Source organism: Gymnogyps californianus, chromosome 15, assembly GCF_018139145.2.
Source record: "Gymnogyps californianus isolate 813 chromosome 15, ASM1813914v2, whole genome shotgun sequence".
NCBI lineage: Eukaryota > Metazoa > Chordata > Aves > Accipitriformes > Cathartidae > Gymnogyps > Gymnogyps californianus.
In genome coordinates, this window is record NC_059485.1 from 1,645,156 (window position 1) to 1,670,168 (window position 25,013).

At 50.7% G+C, this 25,013-nt stretch overlaps 1 protein-coding gene across 1 annotated transcript in view; it reads left to right on the forward strand.

The window, feature by feature from the left end:
- Positions 1 to 25,013, forward strand: part of PKD1 (polycystin 1, transient receptor potential channel interacting) — a 95,628-nt gene that overhangs the window by 37,935 nt on the left and 32,680 nt on the right. Inside the window, 14 exon segments of the mRNA XM_050905724.1 lie at positions 2,832 to 2,903; positions 4,009 to 4,080; positions 5,466 to 5,635; positions 7,763 to 8,431; positions 8,742 to 8,925; positions 12,700 to 12,914; positions 14,005 to 14,117; positions 14,199 to 14,325; positions 15,278 to 15,555; positions 16,038 to 16,784; positions 17,889 to 18,020; positions 19,640 to 19,815; positions 20,265 to 20,398; positions 20,986 to 24,608. Of these exon segments, the coding sequence (XP_050761681.1) occupies positions 2,832 to 2,903; positions 4,009 to 4,080; positions 5,466 to 5,635; positions 7,763 to 8,431; positions 8,742 to 8,925; positions 12,700 to 12,914; positions 14,005 to 14,117; positions 14,199 to 14,325; positions 15,278 to 15,555; positions 16,038 to 16,784; positions 17,889 to 18,020; positions 19,640 to 19,815; positions 20,265 to 20,398; positions 20,986 to 24,608 (6,712 nt within the window).

Below are 25,013 nucleotides of genomic sequence, written 5' to 3' on the forward strand. Positions count from 1 at the left end.
AGAATGACAGCCAAGTTGTAGTATCAGGAGAAGAGGAAAAAGGCGCAGGAGCCCTCTCCAGCCCTTCCACCGCGATGCGGTGGAGGCTCACTGGGGCACAACAGTGCTCATACCCCCGAGACATGCGTCCGAGTGGCCTGACGCCCTCACAAGCTGTCCTGGCCATACAAAGCAGCACAATCCCTTGAGCAAATCAGAGGGTTGTCACTTAGTAGTTTATGGGGGACAGCTCCTCCTGGCCCTTCCTGAACAAAACCCGCTGGCCGCAGCCACAGCACCAGGCGTCCTGCACCCCTTGAGTCCCCGCTGGATCACCCCTGTTCACCAGGAGCTCCTTCCCCCGTGCCTGCCGCTCAGCAGGCAGTGACATCTAGTGTCAGTCCCACACACTGTGTAAAAGCAGCACTGAGTGGGGAATTGCTGCCTGTGTTTGCATTTTACCTGTTTGCTGAGGCTGGTGGGAGCAGCTCTGCCAGTGAGCATCTTCCTGGAGCAGGTACCAGGTCACAGTCATCCCTGGTCCTGCTCTTGGGTAGGAATGGAGCTGACTGTCCCCTGGGAGTCGAGGATTTGGGGTCTTGGCCTTCACTTATCTGAAGTTTAAAAGCTTTCTCTGAGATGAAATAATGATAAGGGATGTTTGTAAAGGGCTGGGGAAGGCTCAGGACCAACCCCTCCATGCCTGGCACTGTGGCAGAGGGATGGAGACGAGCAGACCTGCCCTGCTGGAGTTCTTCGCTTCCTAGTTGGGAAGTAGCAAGGTGGGAGGGATGGAGAGAAAGCTGCAGAGAGCTGCAGAGAAGGCGGCTGGGCTCGGGGCTGGGTGCCCCAGTACCCTGCATGGCTCAGGTGCCCGCTTGCCCGATTGTGCCATCTGTGATGGTGAGAGCTTCACCCTGCCCTGCGCGCTCTCTTCTCCGTGCAGCCAAGCAGCACTTTTGAAGAGGCTCTTTGAAATGGCAAAGCCTTGATTTTGGAGCAGCAGAATGGTTTGTTTTGGAGGTCTTTCTTGTCTGGGCAAGGAGCAAGAAGACATCAGAGCTGAAACATCATTTTCTTCTGTCTTGGGCTTGAGGTGTTGCCTAAAAACTAAATGGGTTATTTCCAGGTATTTCAGAGAAGAGAAATAGTTGTACTGGTCTCCCTGTAAGGTAACTGGTTGGTGGTCTGGTCCTTTCCAAAACCGGTCAAGTAATGTGAGAAGGTGCAGAGGCAGAGGAGTACAATTTACAGAAAATGCTCAAGGAGAAGTGGAGCAGGAGCCTCCCTGAGGAAGGATCTGACCTGGCTGGCAGCAGCTGGGATTCCAGTCCAAGCTGTCTTGTGTGTTTGTCTTGCAAGTGGGAGCTGGAAATGGGTTTGGAGGTGACTTTCATGTCCCCTGTGCAGAATGTGACTCCCATGTGGTCTGTATCAGTTCAGCAAAGGATGCTCTGTATTCTTTAACTATTGTCCCAGCTATCCCGAGGCAAAAGAACACTGGCTTCCTTGGATATTTTTGCTAGCATCCTTTTTTTAAGTGTATTTGTTGAGCTTTTGTTTTGCACATTTCTTGGACTTCTTTATTGGTGTTGCTGGTGAACTCTTCTGAATCCACTCTCGGCTTGGCAAACAACTCCCGGACAGTAAAATCAGGGAAAATAAACTCAAACCTTTTAAAGAGACATCCATCCCTGTTACTTATCCCCAGAATTTCGTGGGATCATATGTAATTTTCCTGCCAGTTTGGCAGAATTCTTTGCATTTGGATAAATTAAGTTTAAATGTCAGATCAAACGAAGAATTAATTGATTAGGGGATAAAAAGAAGAGGTGAGACAGCAAGGAGAAATTATGGGAGATACTTGTAGGAAAAAAGGTGAGAAAGGAGGTGGGCAGGAGAACATCTCTGTTGACACGGCACGGCTGTGGCTGCAGTGAATCCAGCCCTGTCCGCCTCCCTGGAGCTCTGCCAGAAATCCTTGAAGGATAATAGCCATTGCATGGGCTCGGAATAAGTATTTTGGTGCTGCTAGAAGAAGGTTTTGGCCAAAGGAGATTCATCTGAAACCAGAGAGTGAAGTTTATTAGAAACGAGTGGAGACTGATCAACGAAACTTTCACTTCTTAGCTGAGTGACATTTTAAAATTGAAAAAGAGGACATGGGGTGAAAAGAGAGAGCTGGACTGGAGGACGGAAACAATTTTGCTTTGGATGAGTTGAAGGCTATTGGTGTTACAGGGAGCGATTAGAGATTTTTTGAAACAGTGTTCCTTTTATAAGGACAATCTAACCTGATTTTGAACGGAAAATATTCTTTGTTACTTCTTCTTTCCTTTTAAGCTTTTCCAAAGAGAGACAACAAGATCTTTAAAATGTAAAAGTTGAACGCATCAGTTGTGTAATTAATGATCAGTTCTTTGGCACAAGAAATGGACTTGGAAGTTCCTCATAAATTTTTCTCTAAGTTAATTACTACTTTAGTCTAAATTATTTCTTAATTACTTCTTTGAACATATATTAGACTTGAATATTTTTTAAAAGGATACATCAAATTTAGTAATACATTTGTCATGTCTGTAATTACTCTAGATACGCTGCAGAACGGTATGCATTTAATGATAGTCCTAATCTGTATAATGTACACATTATACAAAGCTTTGAGCAGCAAATGCTTTATAGCTGGGAAAAGTGTTTTCTTTGGCTGGGAGAGATGCTCCGCTTTAACACACCAAAACCTTCCGCTCTGGAGTCTGGATGGAGTTTGGAGAGAGGCTCTTCTAAGGTCTAGTAATGGAGGAATGACAAAATGAAGCTGAACGAAAGCTGAAAATTGTGTTTTCTTTCTCTAGGGATCTTTCCAATAACAAGATCAGTGGTTTAGATGTTCAGATATTCGAAAGCCTGACTTCTCTGGCAAAACTGTAAGTACACGCTGTGCCCTTCCAGTCCTCCAGCTCACCGTGCACATTTGAGCTGGTACCTAGAACACATGCTTGTATTTCACAAGTTAGCCTTGTTCTTGCTTGACCTCATCTGTCAAGCCTGAGATAGATGTGTCCGTGGACTCCTTCCTCAAGGCGTTTAGCTGCACAGTCCGGTGATTCACTTATTGGCATTCAGAGAGTCGGGCAGGATTTGACCCGCTGTGCTGCTAGAGGGAGAGGAGATCAAGGCAAGAGAATGAGATTTGTCGCAAGATGTATGTTAGTACATGCAAAATGACGATAAAGCTGCGGTGTCCAAATCCCACTTATCTTCAGAGGGAATTGGGTACTGAGTCTGAGGGTCCTTCGAGGAGCCCAGCACTAGTGGGGGAAAGGCACGATGTCCCACCGCTCCCCGCAGCTTCAGCTGTCCCGTTTCACTAAAACTGCCCAGATTCTGTGTGGGCCAGGAGAAGAGGCGAGCTTTGACCATTAGCAAACTCACTGGTTCAGCTGCTGATCGGATGAGTTTGCACTGTTACTTGCTGATGGTTCATAGAGAAGATTAACTGTTTTTTAAAGAAAAATTGGACTGTCAGATCAAAAAAGGCACCAATACAGCCAGCACCAAAACCTGCTTTGGTGATTCCAGCTGAGTAGCTGGCAGCCTGGACAGCCTGCTATCTTTACATGTCAAAAATCTCCTAAAAGGAGAACTTATGGAAGGACTTGGAGCACTGGAACTGGACTTGAGCATGGGAACAGGCTACCTAGAGAGGTTGTGGAGTCTCCATCCTTGGAGATACACAGAAGCAGTCTGGATGTGGTCCTGGGCAGCCCGCTGTAGGTGACCCTGCTTGAGCAGGGGGGTTGGACCAGATGACTTCCAGAGGTCCCTTCCAACCTCAACCATGCTGTGATTCTGTGACTTAGTGCCTGGCTGGACATTTTGCTATCAGATGCATGTGGCTTTTGAGACTCAAGGTGCTCAGCGGGTAACTGGTACCCAAGCAGAGCTTGGGACAGAGGTTGATCCTGTATGTTGGCCAGGAAGTTGTTACCAGTGTGATGAACTTTCCTTTTCCTTTTCCCTCTTTTACAGAGATATTAGCCACAACAAGATTTCTACATTAGAAGATGGAATATTTGATAATTTATTTAATTTAAGTGAAATGTAAGTTCATCCTCTTTGTTTCCCAGTTCTTTATTTAGACCTTTCCTTGGAACAGCTCTTCCCTTTGCGATGGGGTGGGATGCAGCGCTGTCTTGGGGAGATCTGGGGCATGTACCCAACCAAGCAGCTGCCTTTTGGACTCTCTCCAGTTTCTTCCTCAAGCTGTGTCCGGCTCCTGGGTCCTGTTGGTGCCCTTCAACCCTAACCTCTTCCTAGACTTTGCTTCTATCTCCTGGATACCTCCAACCTCTGCCACCGCCTTTTTGGCTTCCCTGCTTCTCTCCCACACCAGCTCTGCTGAGGTTCTTGTCTCTGGCCGTGCTCTGGGTCACACTTACTGTTCCTGTTTGTGTGGTCACACCTAGGGACCGGGGGGATCTAACGAAAAGGGCACTGACCTGCAACACGGGAGACCCTGACTGAAGTGTCTAAGTCACTTGAAGGCACTTGAAGATGTTCTCTCTAAGTGATTCAAGTTCTTCGGCCTATAGTGGTTTTTAATTGAAGTAATTGAAATCTGTGCCATTATGTGAAGGGAGGCGAGGGGAAGCCACACATTTCCAGGAGAGATACATGAAGTCACAGCACAGAATGGCAATTCTGTATCTGAATGAGCGAAAGGATTAACCCCGTGCAATCACTCTTGGCAAGCAAGAAAAAAGCTCAGCCACACATTCTCCCTGAAGACACGACACAAAGGGCGTTTTCAGCTCTGCAGTTTTGCTTACAAGTGGCACTGAAAAGACAGAAGGGCCAAGCGAGTCTGTCCCCGCTAAGGCTGGCCGGCAAAGTGGTGCTTTCAGTATGAGAATCCTGGGTTCAGCCCCTGCGGCAACCCAGCCCAGCTGGCGTCAGCTAAACAAACAGCTTTCCATCTCTGTCCTGTTTGCAGCTGAATGCCAAAGGCTGTAATTTGGATCAGGCTTAGCTGCAATTAAAGTTTCCATCTTTTCATTAAACTGCCACATGGAAAGATTATCATTGACTTTGCATTTCTTTTTTGACAGATCAATTTTATTCTCTTAGCTATTTTTTAATGGAGCTGTAAATAGTCTCCCTTAGCTGGAGAGGCTGCCATTACATCCAATGGCTGTTAGATGGCAGACTATTTTAAATATAAGATTGTGTCTGTAATTTGCTTCTAATTGCAACAATTATTTGTAGAGTTAAAAAAGTACTTGGAGTACTTGCCTAATTCTAGCCTCTAGAAAAATCATGTTAATTATTGCTTGATTCCCTATTCATTAACTCTCTTCGCAGTTCTTTCTGAAGCATTTCAGCGGAGTGGCACAGATGGGAACTGTGAGGGATCTGCACGCTGCTGTAATTAACACTTAGCACATGTCAAGTTAATGCGTAACTTTTGTCTGATCTCCCTGTTACAGAAACTTAAGTTGGAATCCATTTGTTTGTGACTGCAAACTTTCCTGGTTGCCCCGCTGGGTGGAAGACAGAAAAGTGGAAGTTATTCAGGCGTCAGATACGAGATGCGCCCACCCTCCTGAGGTGGCAAACCTTTCCCTCTTCGATGTCTCGTTCGTCAATGCTACCTGCGGTAAGGAAATGCTGCGGGCTGTGGTGGGGGAGATGACTAAACCAGTGGAAACGATGGGCCCAAGGGTAGCTGGGGATCACATCTAGACCTCTTTAGACCTCAAGTCATGAGTTCTGATCTAATTAAGCAAATAATGGTAGCATATGACTGTACCCTGATGCCTTAAGGATTGAGTCAGTCACACCAGGGCTGAGATCAGCAAACTCATTACAGACCAAGCTTCAGGCAGCCATCAGATGACACTAGCTCCATGACCTCCGGCCTTAGGATTTCATTCTCGCAAGCTTTTAACAGTCTGACTTTAAGCAGTGAAATCTCACTGGAGTTGATGGGACCTGAGGACGTGCTAAGTTGAATCTTTGCAGGTGACAGGGCTCCACGTCAGGAGTGTTGAATGAACACTGCCCCGATCTACAGCCCATCGCCTGCTCCGGGTGCATTTTTCTGACTGCCTCGGCTAGCAAAAACGCCGGGCAGTGTTTAACTGCAGGGTGGTAAGGGGGAGCCCTAAGAAAACGAATCCTGCCTGGATGCTGAGCTATCTCTGAGTAAGAGAGAGGGAGGGAGAGCAAGTGCTCCCCCCGACAGGCATCCGGCATCTCCTTTAATGCATGACAGGAGGATGCAGTGATGAGGGCTGAGGGAACCAGAGCTGGTGGGAGCCAGCTGAGCCGCCTGGTGAAGTGCGGTGCTCCCCAGGGCCAAAACCCGGGTGGTGGTTGCTCCTCTTTCCCCAGCAAAGTTACCCCAGACTTGCAGCACCTTGCAGGAATTATCAAGGGGAATAACACCGGCACTGTTATTCCCCTTGATAAGTAGTTGTTCCCCTCTTGAACTACTTTAAGTTACTGTGGAAGCAATAATGTGAGGCTGTCTTCTGGGTAATTCAGTGTTATGGGAGTAGGCTGGGGACAGCCTGCCAGCTACTGACAGTTGTTGCTGATCAGCAGGGAGTGAAGAAGTATGACCAGGCTGGTGTTAAAAAGCAAAGTAGTTCCCATGCCGTGGTCCTCCTCATGGGATTTCTCTTAAGAAAAAGCGGCTCAAAGTTTGCAGGAAGGCCGTGGAGAAAGCCGGACAGTTGGATGGATTCGATATGGGAAGATCACACAAGGCCGGAGCTGTTGAGATGTTTGGGGGGAGATGTTGTAGCAACCAGCAGAAACGGAGGAGCAAACATGGCTCGGTTGCGTGGGCAGAGTTGGAGAGGAGTCCCAGCTGGGCTGCGGCTGTGCACGCGGCGGAGGCCCTGCCTGTGTGTTTGTGGCAGAGAAATGTCCCACCCCTTGCAAGCCGGTGAGGGGGAAGTAAACTCAAGGGAATGAGCTGTTGCTCTGAGAACGGGGGGCTGTTGTGGCTGCCATCGTTGTACGTGCCTGCGTGTCCATGCACGTGTGTGTTTGTGCTCCCTGTAGCCAGGCGTGTGTTGTTTCTGTGCATCCTTCCCGTGAATGCATACATGTGCATCCTTCCACACCCCTCGGGTGCAGGCTGTGTGTGGCATTGCCCTCTTTTCTAGCACCAGATTTTGCCTGCAAGTAGGCGGGAAGCTCTTGGCTCTCCCCACGGAGGAGGGTGGCTGCAGTGTCTGCCCAGCTCCAGCGTGGGCCTGGTGGGGAGTCCGGTGGCGTTTCCCCCATGCCCCCGATGTGCCGCTCTGCCCAACTGTGTTTGGTTACAGACTTGTTGCTGGAAGCCTCAGGCAGCATGCAGTGAAACGTGCTGCACCGGACCAAGCCTAGGTACAGCCAAGGGACAACCTTTTGTCTTGGTCTTACTTGGTGGCTAGTCCTGTGGGCTCCTTCAAGGGTCAGACTCAGCGGCTCCATGTCCCATGGGACTGTCAGGCTCTCTAAAGACCCATTTTATTTACTGAGCGTTGCTGCTCCATAAATCTGTGTGACTGGCTTGTTATTTCTGTCATCGTTAATTAGCATAAAGAGGTTGGAAATTGTTGCTGAGGGATTAAAGACTTCCCAGGCAACTCTCAAAAAGGAAATGCTTGGAGTAGGAGCTGCCCAGGAGAAGTCCATTCCCAGGAGTGTGGGGTGGTGTCTCTTGGAGGGTTTCACCACGCCATGGCTTCACAGTGTCAGTTTGCAAGAGGATCTTCTGTTCTTTCCCCAGGAGCTCAGTACATAACGTGTCTGACAAGCAACCACACAGAAGGGGCTGAACTTGTCATCCTCTTCACGCCTGTTCACCCTGGGAACCTCACCGAGGAGACCTGCAGTGCCCTCTGTTATGCCGAAGACCAGGAATATGGAGGTTTCAGCTCCCAGGGGCAGTGTTTGTGTGGCACTGCCCATGAAACAAACTCTTCCACCGGTTGTTTGCCATTTTGCACTGAGCATTTGTCCGGGCAGGCCTGTGGTGGCCCATCACTTGTCCCCTCTCCCTTCCAGGCACAGCTGCCTGTGTCTTTCGCAGGACTCCAGCCCCGGTACAGCCTACACCAGGCCGTGCTCTTCAATGTCAGTATTCCCATTGCTGTCAGCACTTTACTGTGGGAATTTGGGGACCAGACGGAGGTTCTCAACACCACTGGAAATGCAGCTGTCCACACGTATGCCTTACCTGGGCAGTACAATGTCACTGCCACTGTCTTCGTGGGCAGCAAGGTCTTATATGTGCAGGCAGAAATTGAGGTGGTGGCTTCACCCCAACAGTTAGAACTGCAGTGTCCTTCCTTGGTCAAGACAAAGGAGAGTCTGGACATACGGATCCGCAACAGAGGTGGCACTGGCCTCGCGGTGTTGTACGGTATCACCGCAGAGGCTGGAGAGCTGGGCAGAGGTAAGCAGGGTTGGCTGGGTGGGTGCTGGGCAAGGGAGGGGTGGCACTGGGTCCTGGGCCTTCCCTTTCCTTCCTAACAAGGAGTAAGGGATGACTGCTTTGGGCACTCCTTGCTCCCCTGACTCACCAGGCAGTGTTTTGCACTGTCCTGGGCCAAGAAGGTGACTGCACAGAGTGCTCTTCAACAGCGAAGGGGATTTATGGGCTTCAAGAAGGACAGGACATTCCTGGAACCTCGCTCGCCAGATTGGATTGGGGTGTGTGGGCCCATAGAAAGGACATGATGCTTGTGTTCTTCTACCTCGTGCAGCAATTCACCCCATGTGTCCACCTGATGGCTTGATTTTCCTGGGCAATAACCACTGCTATCAGCTGGTGGTGGAGAAGGCTGAGTGGCTGGAGGCCCAGCAGCACTGCCAGGAGCATGGCAACGGAGAACTGGCTTTTGTGAGCAGCCCCGAGATCCAGAGCTTCTTGGTCGCTCATGTCATCAGGTAAGCGAGGAGGGTAAGGGTTAAGATTTCCTAGGGACAGGTCTTGTGTTCCTGGGGTCACATCTGCAGACGGGTCCGGAGGGAGGGTCCTGCCGAGCCCGGCAGCAGGCAGCCCTGTGCAGCCGGTCATGCTGGAGAGACACACGGGTCCAGGCTGACTACGGGGAGGTGGTAGGGGTGAGGCTGCTGAACAAAGAGGAGGAATAAACAGAGCTTGAGCCCTTGCTGAACTTGGCTTCTTTGCTTAAAGGCTGCGGAGGGAAGAAGAGGAATGGGGCAGAAAGGCTGGAAGTCAGAAGTGGGCATTGTGGGATTGCTGCTGGTGGGCATCTTGTACCCTATGTTTGTGCGTGTGGGTGCGTCTGAAATGGTGCGGAGAGGTGCAGGGTCAGGAGCAAACGGGGCTGGGCTGGGCAGACCTTCCGCCTGGGAGTTCAGCAAAATCTGCAGACTCAGGTTGGGCGGTGGAGAGGGTCAGGTGCTCGTGTCCAGAGGGTGTTTGGCTGCCAGGCAGGGCCTGAGGCTGACCTTGCAACCAGCTCCCTCCATCAGCAGAATTGCAGCTGGATTGTCCCATGCGTGACACTGTGGCATCGAGCAGCTGCTCTAGCAGAGCCCAAGCCAGTGCTGCAGTCCTGCCTCCCAGCTGGGATCCCGCACCCTTCCAGACACGGCTGCAGCCTGAAGCCCAGACCCCTTCCCCTCTTCTTTCGCCTCCTGAGAAGGAGCAGCGCTCCTTTCCGAGTGTCAGGCTCCAGCAGCATCTGTTCCACCTCAGGACTTAGGCTTTATAAACAGAGAGCACTGAAAGTGTCAGTCTTTGATTAAATCCGTCCCTCTAAGTGCCCTTTCTGCAACCAGCCGTCCTGGTGGGGAGGACGACCAGGAGAGCTTTCAGGGGCCGGCCTGACAGCTCTTGTCAGCGCTCCCAGATGCAGATGTTGGAGATGGGCTCTTAGTAAACACAGCCCAGAAAGCACATGCGAAGGGAACAGCTGCGTGTGACGTAGGCTTTGAACGGTCCTGCTGAAGGTCTGACAGCCCCTTCTTCCCAAATTTGTATCCTTGCCCTGTTCCCTTCACACTGGGATTTATCCTGAGATTGCAAACATGTGGTCCCTGCTCCGGGGAAGAGGAGTCTGTCCCTCTCCACAGGTTAGGAACTGGTCACTTGGTGCTCTGATTTATCAGGCATTGCGTGCAGGGCTTTTGATGGACTGCAGTGCAAGGAAATCATGAGACCTCAGAAGGGAATGAGCCACCCCAGCTGCTGCCTCACGTTGCTCTCCTCCCCGGCTCCCTTTATTTCATGTATTTATTTTATTAGTCCATTCAGATAAACATGAATGAGGCAGTTCCAGGATGCGATTTCCCTGGCGATAAAAGACAAATCAACCGAGCCGCAGGTTTTTGGAACGCTCAGCCTCCATAGTTTCTTGTGGGAAAATGACAGCAGCAGAAATCTGTTTCCCATTAGAGCATGCAGCAGTGAGGACCACGCTCTCCTCTCCTTCGCTCCTGTCGTTTGATGGCCTCCCCAGGAGCAGCATGTGCTGAGCTGGTCCCCTCCCCGCCTCCAGAAGCAGAGTGCTCCAGCCCACACCCCTTCCAGAGGACCCCGCTTTCCCCTCTGAGGCAGCGCAGGGAGCCCCTCTCCCCTTCCAAGCCTCCTCAGGCTTCGTTCTGCTCCTGCCGCCCCGAGCAAGGCAGCTTGGTCCTTCCTCAGAGGCAGAGGGATGCTCACATCTTGCTTCAAAAAAGGATGTCTAGAGTCCTCTTGTTCCTCTCTGCAAGGTAATGGGCCAAGCAGTGGGGCAGGGGTGGGAAGCAAGCCAGCCAGCCTTTTTTTTGTTTGTTTTTTTGGTGACTTGCAGTTAGATCATAGCTGGAATTAGAAAAGGAAAATCTCTATTGAGTTTTACTGATGGCAGCAAACAGGCGGTTTCCTAGGCTGTTCTCCCTAATCCCCTGCCAGTGGTTCGGGCGCAGAACACAACGGTTATTTATTTTTTAACCTTATTTGCAATGAAAACTACTGATTCACGGAACAGTTATTTTCGTTGTCGTTTTTCAGCATGACCTCCTTAATCATTTCATCTAGTGGTGGAGACACCGATTATCTCCCTGGTCTGCTTTTTGCAGAGCAGTTGTACCACCCTGGGAACACACTGGAGCGGAGGGGCAAGGCCGTAGCAGAATTGATTGCAACCTGCAGGAGGGAGCGTGGAGAAGGAGCTGGGGACTTTGAGGGTGCATGATGAGGCTTTTTCCCCCCCCCAGAAGTTAATATGGAACAAATGCCTCACTTTCTGCTGGGTGCGATTCGAAACAGTTGTCCAGGCTGTTTGTGGCTATGAAGGACCGCTCAGCACTTTCCACCAGAATCTCTGCTGAGATTCAGCCAGTTTCCAAATGCAGAAGGGACATTTCACCTTCCTAAAATGATCCTGGCAGTTTCTTGTGTCTGTAGGCTTCATCTGCCTGCAGTGCTTTGGCCTCTGCTGCCGGTGTCTCGTCCCCCCTCGGCTGCTGCCTTTCAGTGGTGACTGAGGAGCTGATGGTCTCCCAGCAGCTGCGTCAGAGAGAACAGGAGCTCCCGTACCTGGCACCGTCCGAGGTTTAAGCCTGTGCTGGTGCCAGTTCCACTTGCAGTGGAGAATTGACTAGTGGCAAATTCCACAGGTCTGCACAGATGAAGCGCAAGTTTTCTGAAGGATGCAGCTTTTTCAGACAGTTTTGTATGACCATGCCATTCCTCTGAAGTCATGACTCAATACAGGCTTAGAAGTGTCTGGGGGGGTCATTTAAACTGCAGTGCAGGCAGGCCATTTTAACAGACTGCTCTCCTAAGAGGGGTCTGAGGTTCGAGTCAACCTGCTGATACTCCTTACTTTGCGGTTAGTCCCACTTCCCCGCATTGTGTAGGATTTACTCAGCTGTAGGAGAGCTGGTCTCAGCCCTTCCAGCCCCCCGCGAGTGGCCGTCGGCCCTCCATGCCCACTGGGAGGGGAGGCCAGGCGGCATGGTGATATTAATGAACATATTAATATGAAGGAAACAACTCCAACTTGGGGAAGCAGAAGATGTGCGGTTGGAGTCCTGGGAATTTCTGAACACAATAAAACCTCGTGGTTCTCCTCTCCAGCCGGTGTCATCTCCTGCCCGTGTTTCATGACCCTCTCTGATATCTTTGTGCTGTACCCGTTGTGGCTGGTATGAATCAGTGCTTACCGCTATGTCACAAGCTCTGTGGTGCTGCCAGAGCCTTTAGCTGGGTCCTCTTGTAACTTGAGCGAGAGAGACTGGCGTTTTGGGAATGGGGTGTCCCAAGTAGTGGGGCAGCGGTCGTCAGGGGGCTGACTCAGCTGCACACAGTGGTTCCCGGAGCTGCTTCTCTCTCCCAGCTCCGCTGCGCTGTAGTGTTGGTGTTGATGGCTCTGTCTGGATCCTTTTGGCTCAGCTGTCCCCTCAATTTACCAAAGGGCGGGTGGCTTTCTGTAGCTCTTAGGACAGAGGTTTGAAGGGCTGGTAGATAGCAGGATGGTGTGCCGTGAAGGAGCTGTTAGTGAAGAGCCAGGTTCTGGTGGTAGAATGGATGCTGAAATCCTTTAGTAACTAAAAGGCCCCATTAAATGCAGGCTGTGACACCTGGATGAAGCTGTTATTGTTAAGATTATTATTTTCATAGAGAACCATAGATGGCATCCGTCCCAGATCTTTCTAATACTCATGATTTTCTGAAATCCCCCCCTTCCCCTTCTTTTTTTGTTGAAGGAGCCTTGATGTCTGGATTGGATTCAATGATTTTGCAAGCACTGGAGCGCAGCAAAGAAGCGAAGGATTTAATCTGGAGAGCTGTCAGAACTGGCTGCCAGGAGAACCCCATCCGTCAAACGCTGACCACTGTGTCCGGATGGGCCCAACGGGCCAGTGTAACACAGACCTGTGCATGGCCAAGCACAGCTACGTCTGCGAGTACAAGCCAAAAGGTGGGCTCTGCTTCTCTCCTGCTGTCCGCTGGCATCGTGGGCAGGCGGGTATCCTGCTCACCGGCATGTGCCAAGGAAAAATAGGGCTGCATGGAGGGGGTCATCCAGAGCATCACCCCAGATCAAGTGGGACTGGCAACAACCACAATATTCCCAACAGAGGCTTGACTGATAAACTTTCAGAAACCTGGCCTCAGCCCAAAGGGCAGAATTTGGCCCACTCCAATCTTTGCCATCAATAGAAGTAGAGAGAGGAGAGAAGCTCTGAGGCAGAGCTTTGGAAGTAGCTTTTCTCTCTTATTTGAGCAGTCTCTGCTGCTGCTGCCAGGATCTGAGGCCATGGTGCTGCCTTGGTGACTCTTGCTGTCCTTCTGTGGCATCTTGTAGTTTGTGAGGTGTTGGGGTCTTGTGACTTAAGAGCCTATAGGCCTTGGAGATCATTAGGTGAGCTTTTATGTGGTGTGTGCTGTGCAGGTTTGTTTATGCAGCCTCCCAAATCTCCCAAAGCAGTGTAGGGAGTAAGAAAGAGAAGCAAGAAAGGATATGAAATATGGGGCAAGATTTAGGTAAGAAAGAGAAGCCATCACTAGGAAGAGAGCTCACTGGCCCTGGCAGGAGGGACAGCATCAGCTGGTTGTGCTCCATCCCCGGAGCCTGACCTGGTTGGGAATGAGCCGCTGGTGTTTGCCACTGGTGTAAACCAGCTGGTCCTGGCCACATCTGCCATGAAGTCCAGGGACAAAGGGAGGATGGGGAGTGCACTTTGTGCTCAAAAATTCGAAGCAAATCGTGGGGTGTTGGAAGGGAGAAGTATTTGCAGAGTTCCTAGAAGTCAAAATTGCTGAGAATTGCAAATGCAAACATTACTTGTGCAAGGTGAGAAAGAAATCAAAGCACCTGGAAGAAGAAGGAGACTACAGGATTACAGCAGCTGCTTCTCCAGTAAAGCTGGAGTTACAGATTCCTGAGTGGTCCAAGCCATGCTACAGCTTTGCTGCGCGGTGTGAGCAATCATGAGCAGGGTGGGGGGAATAGCTTCAGGCCTTGCTGAGTCTCATGGGCTTTGTTCAAATATTTCCTTTGTAAACAGGAGTTCTCTTAAATGCCGAAAACTTCTTTGTGGGAGACCCTGTGTTTGGCACACATGAGGCTGTGAAAAATGTGACAGAAGATGCGCTGTCAGCTCCATGGCAAGCTGTGGAGGTAAGAAGGGTTTGCTCATCCTGCTGCTGCAGAGGGAGCCCAGGGAGACGCAGGCAGGCGAAAGCCTTGTTTGTTTTGCAGGTGATGGTGTTCCCTGAGCTGGCATTCAGGCACGAGGGATATTTGACTGCCCTGGAGTTTGTGACACAGGAACTGCATCAACCCGTTCAAGTGAGGTTCCAGGTGCATAGACCGATAGATGGAGAAGGTGAGGCATCTCCTCTCGACACTTGTGGTATTGTTAGAGCTGACGCCATCAGGGCCATGCCAAACCGAGTGTGTGTGGCCTTCTTATGGCCCCTCTGTCTTCAAAGCAGAAGCTTTGAAGCCTTAAAGGCTCAGAGATTTGGTTCTGTTTTTTGAGGAGACTACAGTGCAAAATCTGCAGGTATGGTTGGACAACCTGAGGTTGCCTTGGAGAAGTGGTTGTCCTGGAGAAATCAATAGAGGGAGAAACCTGTCTCAATGCGTGAAGAAAATGTGAGTGTAAGGAACATGTGTAGAAGTGTAGAATTAATCTTCTGAGCTATACTTTTATACTTTGGGAAGACATGACATGGCAAATGGGAACTTGTTCTGGTCCATCTGGCCCCACAGGTTAACAAGGAAGAACATTTTCCTGAGCCCATTTCTTCCTGATGGATGAGATAATCTAATAAGCCTTTTATTCCTTGTACAACAGCTCAATAGTCACAGTTTTGGCAACAAGTAATTTTGCAGCAGAATGTTTGCTATAGCCATAGGGTTGGCTGGTTACAAAAGGATATTTTTTGACACTGAAAAGCTGATACTTTGACATGGAAACGTTAACTTAAGAAAAGTTGCTTAATGTGTTTTCAGTGTCAAAGCCAGCTCTGCTTTTGCTTGGACTTGCTTTCACTTGAACATAGATCTCTTTTAGGTTGCAAATTGGTGCGTTCTCACTGGAAAAGAGACTAACTTTGTTTTTAATGATCTTCGTGCCTTTGTGAAATTTTCCAGTAAAACAGGACACTTGTCTTACATAGCACCAGGATGTGTTGCAGTTGCAGCTTTTATTAAGAGCGGAGCCATCATCAGTCAAAGTGGAAAACAATGGTGAATTTGGAGCAAAGGAGAAGTGCACTAGAGGTGTTACTTGTCAGAATGGTGATCGTTGCTTTCTCTTTCACTTCTTCCAGACTACCAGGAGGAAAGAAATGCTACAGAACCATTCCACACTGCTCAGGATGATGGGAACTGGACGCTACTTGAATGTCCTCCTGGGTTCCAGTGGTGTCATTTGACTAATTTGTGCTCATCACTAAACAACTGCTGCAACGCGACCGAGTGTGCCAACAGTTCTCTTGCCAGCAGCACTACCCCCATGTCCCTTCAGCACAATGAAAGCCAGCTCAGCTATGAACTCATCAAGGAATTTCTCTTTACAGTACCAGCTGGCCCTTCTTCCCAGTATCTGGTCAGTGTTTATTAGCTGCTGTAACCAGTGAGTAGGTGGGGCAGTTTTCTCCTGAGTGCTCTGGGTAAATAAAGACTTGTTCCCAATTTGCAGATGGAGATACTGAAGTCCATTCAGATGAAATGACTTGCCCAGTGTCACACATGCCACCACTTTCTATCTTCCCCACTCGAATCCGTGGACTCCCTGCAGTAACCTGTTGCAACAGCCCAGTTGGTCAAAAGGCTGTGCAGGTTTCCTGGGCTATTCCCATTGCACTTACACAGTGGAGAGAGAGCATAAAGCTGACTTCTGTGTTAGTGCATTTGATTCAGAGTGGCCAGAGAGAGCGGAGTGGTGAAATGTCTCCCCATGCTGTGTTTGGATCTGCGGCTTTTCTGTTTGTTTCCACTTGGCAGTAAATCCAGCTGTCTTGCCCAGGCAAGAGTTGGGTGCTGAGTGCTCTTGAGGCATTAATCCAAAAATGTCTCCTCTCTCTGCAGGTCACATTCAGAAAAGAAAATATTTTTGTCAGGGCTGAGGATATCTTCAGTATCCAGCACGATGCAGGCTTGGGCTTACTCCTCCAGTGCCAACCAAGTACCACATCCCCTTACAGAACCAACATCTTAAGCATGAACTCTTCAGAGTGGGCCCTTGGCCTGTCTGACGGCTTCTTCAGTGCCGCCTGGATAAACAACACCGCTTGCTCTCTCCGAGTTCGCTATGCCGAGGAAGAGCTGGTCCCGGTGATCAGACCCCACAACGCGGGGCTGGAGCATCCAGGTCGCTACACGGTCAGAGCCAGCGTGGACAACGGGGTCTTCGGCGCCAATCTGTCTTGCAGTTTCTGGGTGACTTCCTGGGTGTCAGGCCTGCGTGTCATCCACCCCGCTCCTCAAGGCGGCAGGGTCTACCTACCATCCAACCACACCACCCTGGTTGTTAAACTCTCCTCAGGGGTGAACGCGACAGCTAGCTGGCTGGGGGACAACCACACCTTCCCCTTCGAGGGGTCCTGCCCGGCGGCTGTGGCACCGACGGCCGACTGTGCCAGGGAGAGCAATGACACCTGGTTTGCTGTGGTCAGCCTGAGCGGCCTCAGGGAGGGGGTGAGCACCCACGTGCTTGTTGCGGAGAATGCCGTGAGCTCCCAGAACATCACCGTCACAGTGAAAGTGGAGGAGCCCATCCGCGGACTGCGGGCCACCCCTGACCCTGAGAGCAGAGTCCTGCTAAATACACGAGTGGTGAGTGATCACTGCTGCTTTTAATTCGTCAGTAATGTTTTTAGCCGTTACTGCTAATGGTGTGGGTTTGGCTCATGAGGAGGGCTGGGGCTCGGCTCCACACCAGTCAGGTGTAGCACTGCTTGCTGCTAAGCGCCGGCTCCCAGGCCATGCAGACAGCGCTGCTGCAGACACAGGCATGTGGCAGAAAGCTCTGGTGCTCTCCAGCAGGAAGGCAGCTCAGCTGTACGTTCACTTTAATTCCCTCAGAGGTAAGGCAGTACCTCCTGCGAGGGGGATACAGGCTTTCCAGTTCCACAGAAAACTGGAGGCATTATGAAAGGCCAGCATTTACCTTCTTTTGACTTGCCAAGGTAGTTATTCCTTTAGGTGTTTAGATTTGCTCTACTAAGTCCTTACATCAGCTGGCTGAAGCTATAAAAATGTTTCATCCATCCATCAAAGTCTTGGAGTTACTCTGGTGTTTGCAGTCTTTTTTTTCTCCAATCCCCTGTCCCCAGAGCTACAGCCGAGCCCTAGGAACCTGTTCAATAACTGCCCGTCGGTATCTGTGAAATGCTCTGTTCAACCTCTGGCTGCTTATGGCAGAACCCTGTGCCTGCAACGCCTGTTGGTCTCACCCTTCCTGGCTGCCACGATCTGCTCAGGAGGCACTGTAGGAGTGAGGAGGGAGCCTGCCCTGTCCAGTGCAAGTCCGCCATTTTAGCCTTTGGGTCAGGCACCGCCAATGGATGAGGGTCAGAGGCTCAGCTTACAGGTGTAGCTAAAGCTGAGTTGTTTCTGCAAAGATACCGGAAAGTTTTTTAGCCAGCAAGAAAGAGACCCGATCACAAGAGCAGAGCACTAGGGTGTGGGAGCAGGCGGTATGGGTTCTGCCCCCTGCTCTGCTGTTGATTTATGGAGTCAGGGTCTGCATTTCTCTGTCAGCAGCAAAGCCGCAGATGACCTTGCACCTCTGTGTCGTGCTCTGAGGGCACTGTCTTACAGGTGTGTGATGCCTCCCAGTCTGGCTCTGCTCCCTCTCCAGTTCAGCTGGAGATCTCCTAGGAAGTGCTGTGCATGCTTTTCTCTTACACTAGTATAAAATGTTCTCATGCCTTTCAGAGCTACATCCCTGTGATGGAAGCTGGGTCAGATGTGACTTTCCGATGGACAGTAGATGATAAGCCATCTTTCACTTTTTACAATGTTGTCTTCAACGTTATCTACCAAAGCCCAGCTGTGTACAAGCTTTCGGTAAGCCAAGGCCTTTCCCATGATACCATATCAATCCTGGGTTTCCACCTCTTCCCACAAACTAAGCAGGAAAAGCAGCAGGGAGAGGAGAAGGCAGAGTTGAGTTGAGGAGGTTTTCACTGTGCTCCTAACAAGCTCGTCTGCTGTTTCTCACTGAGCTGCTTTTGCAAATGCAAATAGTAAGTTTCTTCCTATTCTTCCATTACAGCTGACTTCGCTGTCTTCCTCATCTTTGCTTTCTCCTCTTTTCTCCATGTTCTCCTTTCTGTTCATGGAGTGTCTGTCCTTACTCCTCCCCAGCAGGAATGAGGCAGGGAGCCCCACTGCAGGCTGCTGGCCACTGCTTTGGCAGGCAGGAGAGATGTGGATTCAGAACCAGGCAGAGGCAGGATGCAAACGTAAGACTTTCACAGGCAGGACAGAGCTTCTGCCACAAGCTCTTCTGGTCTCTATCCCGTTCTCTTTCTGCTGGTGCAGACTGGAACACTGGGTTTTGTCATGACCCCAGAAGAAGGAGAGAGCGGAGAGTCTGGGCAGAGGGAGGTATCTGTTGTGGAACAGGAGTTTATCTCTAGCCAGAACATCTCTCTGTCCTGCCCTGTACTGCCGTGCAGAGTCCTGGTCTGGCTCCAAGCTGCTCGATCCGTTTGCAGGGTAACTGCTGGCTTCCTGAAGAGACACCAGCCCGAGCTCTGAGGAGACGCTAGCACTAATTTGCTTGGTGCAGCACTATGCTGAGTAGCACTAATTTGCTGGGTGAAGCACTGTGCTGACAAGCCTGGATTGCTTTTACTTACAGAGTTGACAAGGTGGCAGTAGTCTGGGGTCCGCTGGGTTCAGTGTAACAGATCCACAGAAGCCTAGACACAAACTTCTTTTATCTGTTGGGGTGGGAGGTCGCTATTCAGCTGGGTTTGAAGGATCCCTTCTGTCAGCGGCTCAGCTCTCCTGCAGGTGAGGAGGTGTTAAGGTGCTTCATCATTAGGTGCCACATCAGTGTTACGTGCCTAGATAATCTTGGGGATCCTGCTCTACTTCTGTCACGTCTCTTCAGTCTCTTGCCTCCCTTTCCCTCCTCTGCCCAACTTTGCTCTCCCTCTCTGTGCCCACTACACCCAGGGTGCTGGAGCTGCACTTGGCACGCTTGGTTTTTGAGTCTCTCCCGTCCCCACTCTCTGTGCTTGGAGCCACTCATCTGCCACTGTCCTAAGGAAACTGGGTGGCTGTTGCCCCCTTGGTGGCAGCAAGTGCCTGGGCTCAGCAGCTGGAGACAGTGTGCGGGGCACATCGGAGGAGCCAGAGGAGTCTCAGGATGAGACCCTCTTCTCCTTGCCCTCTTGCTGTAGAACCAGTCCTTCCTTAGACTGACTTTAGTAGTGGAGATGTGGTGGTTCCAGCAAGAGGTGGCTTTGCCAGGTAGGTGACCTTCCAGTCTATGCTGCTTTCCAGTGCCATTCAGGCACTGCCCCTGCCTCCCTGTCCCACAGGCGACTCTTCTCTGACCTAACCTGCTCGCCTGCCCTCGGGGACCTCTTCAGTGCAGTGAAGCCCCACTCTCAGGAGAGGGCAGCACGGCAAGGTGATCCCAAATGCATTCTTTCTCCCACTGTCCTTCCCAGCTCACCGCCTCCAACCACGTCAGTAACTTTACAGTCAATTACAATGTCACGGTGGAGATGATGAATAAGATGAAGAACCTGACTGTGTTGGGTGTCCTGCCGGTCCTCCCTCAGAACAGCACCGTGGAGCTTACAGCAAGAGTTCAGGTTGATTCAGCTGTGGATGCTATGTTCCTGTGAGTCCTTTGCGAGTTGCCCAAACTTAGGATCTTACTGTGCATAGCTTACCAGTCTTGCCTGCGCTATTTCTCTTCCCAGGGCCAGCTGATGTCAAATGGCCCATTTCTCAGCTGCTGTCTAGTTAATTTGAAATCCCTGCAAGTGTGGTTCCGTCACACTGGCTGGGACCTATAGTTCAGGCTGAAATACGTTTCTTTTAAAGGATTGCAATGTTGCTTTAATGCTGGGTTCCTCCTCTTCTTACCAGTGCTGTACTCCTCTCACAGCGACAATTCTGCAGCATTGGGCACAGCTACTGCTTTGACTCTTGGCATTATGCTTCCTGTGGTTTTTCTGGAAACTCAGCCCTGAGCCTGAAAGACAGCCCTAGGCCAGGCTGGGGTTCCTCTGGGATTTCCATGATTATCCTGTTGCGCAGTGTAACATGGTTTGCATGTTTCTCCAGGTGGGATTTTGGAGACGGTGTCCAGGAGACATACCTGTTCAAACCTCCCTACAACAAGTCTTTCCTTGTTCCTGATCCCAGCGTCCATGAGGTTGTAATTGAGCACAATGTTTCACACGTCTATCAAGACCCAGGTACGCTCAGGACGGTTCTTTGGGGAAGAAGGGGCTCAGGCATTTTTGTTGTGTGGGGGTTACAAGGCACCTTCCAATAAAACAATGGCTTGAAAGTCATTACCTCGTTCCTGAGCAAACAGCCAGAGTGACTGGAAGTCTCCAGCAATTGCCATCCTCTATAACTCTGTTTCCAGGAGAAATTTGTCCGCTCTGTAAGAAGCAGGTCCACCGCACACAGTCCCCTTTTTGGGCAGTCTCAGCAGATAGACGAGTGGCAGGCAAGCTCCGTGCTGATGGGAGCGGGGCTAGGGAGCACTACTGTGGGCAGCAGGAAGGGGGTCTGTTTTGTGAGCGAATAGAAAGAAAATCTTTTCTCTGTATCTGTCAGCCTGGCTTCTTACTTGGTGTTTGTCCTCACATGCATGGCCTGGTTGTAATTCTGGTTGTCCTGGACCGGAGGAGGGGAGCCCAGGGTGTGGGCAGTGCAGGAGCAGAGTGTCTCCCTGCAGTCCCCCGTCACGCTCCCCACACTGCTGCAGCACTGGGCAAGCTGCTGCACAACCACGTCCTCATGACTGGTCTTTTTCTGCTCTCTTCCAATGCAGGCGAATATGCCCTGGTGGTTCTCGTTTCAAACCAGTTTGAGAACCTCACCCACTTGACCCCAGTTCACATCCACAGTTATCTGATTGATGTGAAGATGGAAGCAGAGGAGGATGTTTTAGTTGTGAGCCGTCCGGTCACCTTCAGAGCCAATCCATTGCCATCTCCTTACGGTGTCGTGTACACCTGGGACTTCGGGGACGGGTCCTCACTGTTCACAGAGAGCCAGTCTACGGTGACGTACAGCTACCCCAGAAGAGGGGTATACAACATCACCGTGACAGCGAACAATACCATAAGCAGTGTGGAGACAATTGAGTGCTACCAAGTGTTTGAAGAGGTAACTGGGCTGCGTGTTTCTGCAGATGAGGCAGCAGAGCTGGGAGCATCTGTGACCCTTAATGCTTCAGTGCAGACGGGGGACAGTATCACCTGGATATTCGATATGGGGGACGGGACGGTGCTGAGGAGTCAGGTGCCAGTGGTAGAACACGTGTACATAAAGGACATCAACTGCACTGTGAACGTGACGGCTGTGAATCCTGTGAACTCTGTCTCCCAAACTGTGCCTGTTCGGATATTTGTCCTGGAAGTACTCAAAATAGAGCCTACTTCTTGCATCCTTGAGCACCCGGATGTGCAGCTCACTGCGTATGTGACGGGGAATCCTGATGAATACATCTTTGATTGGACTTTTGGAGATGGCTCGTCCAATGTCACTATCAGTGGGGACCCTGTGGTGATGCACAACTTCACCCGAAGCGGGACATTCCCCCTCTCCCTGACTCTCTCAAGCAAGTTTAACAAGGCTCACTATTTCACCAGCGTCTGTGTGGAGCCAGAGATAGTCAACGTCACCCTTCTCCCTTCCAAGCAGTTTGTGAGGCTTGGTGAAGAGAGCAGCTTCCAGGTCAGTGCCGTGCCTCTCTACCAGTACCGCTACCGCTGGGATTTCGGGAACAATGAGTCCACTAGATCGAGTGGGACTGAAGTGACCTACACCTACAAGAACACAGGGATCTTCCTGGTTACGGTGACTGTCTCCAACAATGTCTCTTTCAACAATGACACAGCATTTGTGGAAGTCCAGGAACCAGTTGGGGTAGCAAAGATTGAATATAACGGGACAAGTGTTTTGGAGCTGAACCAGATCTACCTGTTCTCTGCCAGCATGAATGGAACCAAAGTGAATTACTGTTGGGACTTTGGAGATGGCACTACCCAGCCTGGGCAAATCGCTACCCACTCCTACAACAACACGGGCCATTACACTATTAGTGTGACGGGCCGGAATGATGTGAGCTTTAATGAGACCATCATCGATGTCACAGTGAAACGTCGGCTCCATGGGCTGACCATCAATGCGAGCAGGACAGTGGTGCCATTAAATGGTTCGGTGAGTTTTGTAGCCACGCTTGTAGCTGGCAGTGCCATCCGCTACTCGTGGATCCTCTGTGATCGGTGCACTCCTATCCAAGGCTCCTCCACAATTTCCTACACTTTCCGGTCCGTGGGCACCTTCAATGTCATTGTGACGGCAGAGAACAAGATCAGCTCGTTGCAGGACAGCATCTACGTCTACGTCCTGGAGCAGATTGAAGGCCTGCAGGTGGCTAGCAGTGACCTGGTGGAGGACATCTATTTCCCAACTAACAAAACACTCCATTTGCAGGCAGTGGTGAGAGAGGGAACAAACATCTCTTACAGCTGGGTAGCCCAAAGGGATGGCAGTGCTGTGCATACCTTCACTGGGAAAACCTTCTCCTTGAGCATCCTAGAAGCTGGAAACTACACTGTCTATCTGAAAGCCACTAATATGCTGGGATGCGCAACTGCTAACAGGACAGTGGAGTTCATTGAAAGCATTGGTCTCTTAAAGCCTTATGCCTTCCCAAACCCAGTTGCTATTAATGCCTCTGTTAACATAAGTACCACCATAACCAGTGGCACTGGCATCACGTATGTTTGGTACCTAGAGGATGGCTTCTCTCCTGCTACCTCTGAACCCTTTATTATACATTCCTTCCAAAGCCCTGGAGTGATAGAGGTCGTCATTGGAGCAGAAAATAAGCTGGATTCAACCAATGCAACAATTTATATCTGTGTAGAGGAGGTCATAGAGGGGCTGAGTATAGGGACTGCAGAACTGGACTGTAGATATGTCTCATCAGGGTCCACGGTGGTCTTTGAGGGGGAGCTGCAGAGAGGGACTGAAGTGACGTGGCTTTGGGAGGTGCCAAATGGCACATTGACTGGCCAGTCCGTGGCAGTCATGTTCCCCACAGCAGGGTTTTATACAGTCTATCTGAATGCATCGAATGACATCAGCTGGGCTCTGGCCAGCAGGAATATCTCAGTGCTGGACAGGATTCAAGGTCTGGAAGTTCTTGCCAGCAAGAAGGTGGTGGAGCCAGGGGAACAGGTCACCTTTGTGATCAGGATGTTGTCAGGTACCTCTGTGAGTTACTTGGTGAGCATAAGTGGGGACTACTCGGTGGTGCTCAATGGGTCCAAGTACACGCATGAATTCTCCAAGAGCGGCGATTATTTGGTGACCGTGACAGTGCAGAACCAAATCAGCATCGCCCATGCCCAGGTGCTCATCTCTGTCCTGGAGGCCATCCGCGATGTCAGGCTCCTGAACTGCTGTGAGGAAGGCATACCCACGGGCACGGAGAAGAGCTTCAGTGCCCAGGTGGGGAGCGGCTCCCGTGTGTCATTCTCCTGGCAGTTCTCCCTGTGGAAAGAGCAAGGTCGATCCGTGGTCACTGTGGCAGGAGAGAGCGTTTCCTACACTCCAGAAGCTGCAGGGCTGCTCGAGATTCACCTCCATGCCTTCAATGACTTGGGAGGTATCAATATCACCAGAACCATCCAGGTCCAAGACCCGATAGTCCAAGTCTCCCTCACTGCCTCCAATGCCTTTGTCAACAGGACAGCACTGTTTGAAGCAGCAGTGGTGCCCAGCAGCAGGAGTGTTGAGTTCTTGTGGACCTTTGGGGATGGCTCTTCCACTCAAATGACCAGGGATGCGGTGGCCAACTACTCTTACCTGAGCCCTGGGGATTACCTGGTGGAGGTGAATGCCACCAATCTCATCAGCTTCTTCATAGCCCACCTCACTGTCACTGTCAAAGTCCTGGAGTGTGAGGAGCCAGAGGTGGAGTTAGCCTTGCCCCCTCAAGTAGTCATGAAGCGGTCCCAGAGGAACTACCTAGAGGCACAGATTGACCTCCGAGGATGCATCAAGTACCAGACAGAGCACCTATGGGAGATCTACCAAGCACCCAGCTGTGTGAACTTGGATGACTCCAGCAGGATCCGTCTGCCGAACGTTGATGTGAACAGGCCCCAGCTAGTTATACCGAAGCTTGCCCTGGAAGTTGGGAACTATTGCTTCATCTTTATTGTCTCCTTTGGAGATACCCCACTGTCCAAAAGCATCTTTGCCAATGTAACTGTGATACCAAGTAAGCTGGTCCCAATCATTGATGGGGGGTCATACCGTGTATGGTCCAACACTCAGGACTTAATCTTGGATGGGGAGAAATCCTATGACCCAAACTTGGATGACGGTGAACAGACTCCGTTGTTATACGATTGGTCTTGTACATTCTCCTCCAAGGTAAGAGCAGTTTTGCACAGCCAGAGAGGGTGATCATTTGGGAGCTCCAGCTGCACGTCAGCTCCACTACAAACATGGGTCTGGGTTGAAATGGTGTTGAGGGAAGCTTTTGTGAGCATCTTTAACAAAGCTGCTCCGGAAGGAGGGTTGCAAAGGTTTCCCAATTCTCAGCTCAGGATGATGGTACAAAAATTGCCGTGAAGAGTTGTGCAGCGCGGCCTGCTGCAGTCCGGTGCTGCGCAGCGTCCCTGTGCACGGCAGAAGTGTTGGCACTGGAAGCTGAGGCGTTCGCATTGCTGCTTCCCTTGTACTTGGCCTCTGGTTCACGGTTTCAGTGTAGCTGCTTCCATAACCTGAAGGCATTACAGAGCCTCTGACTGCAGTACGGGGGGCTGAGGGCTCTGG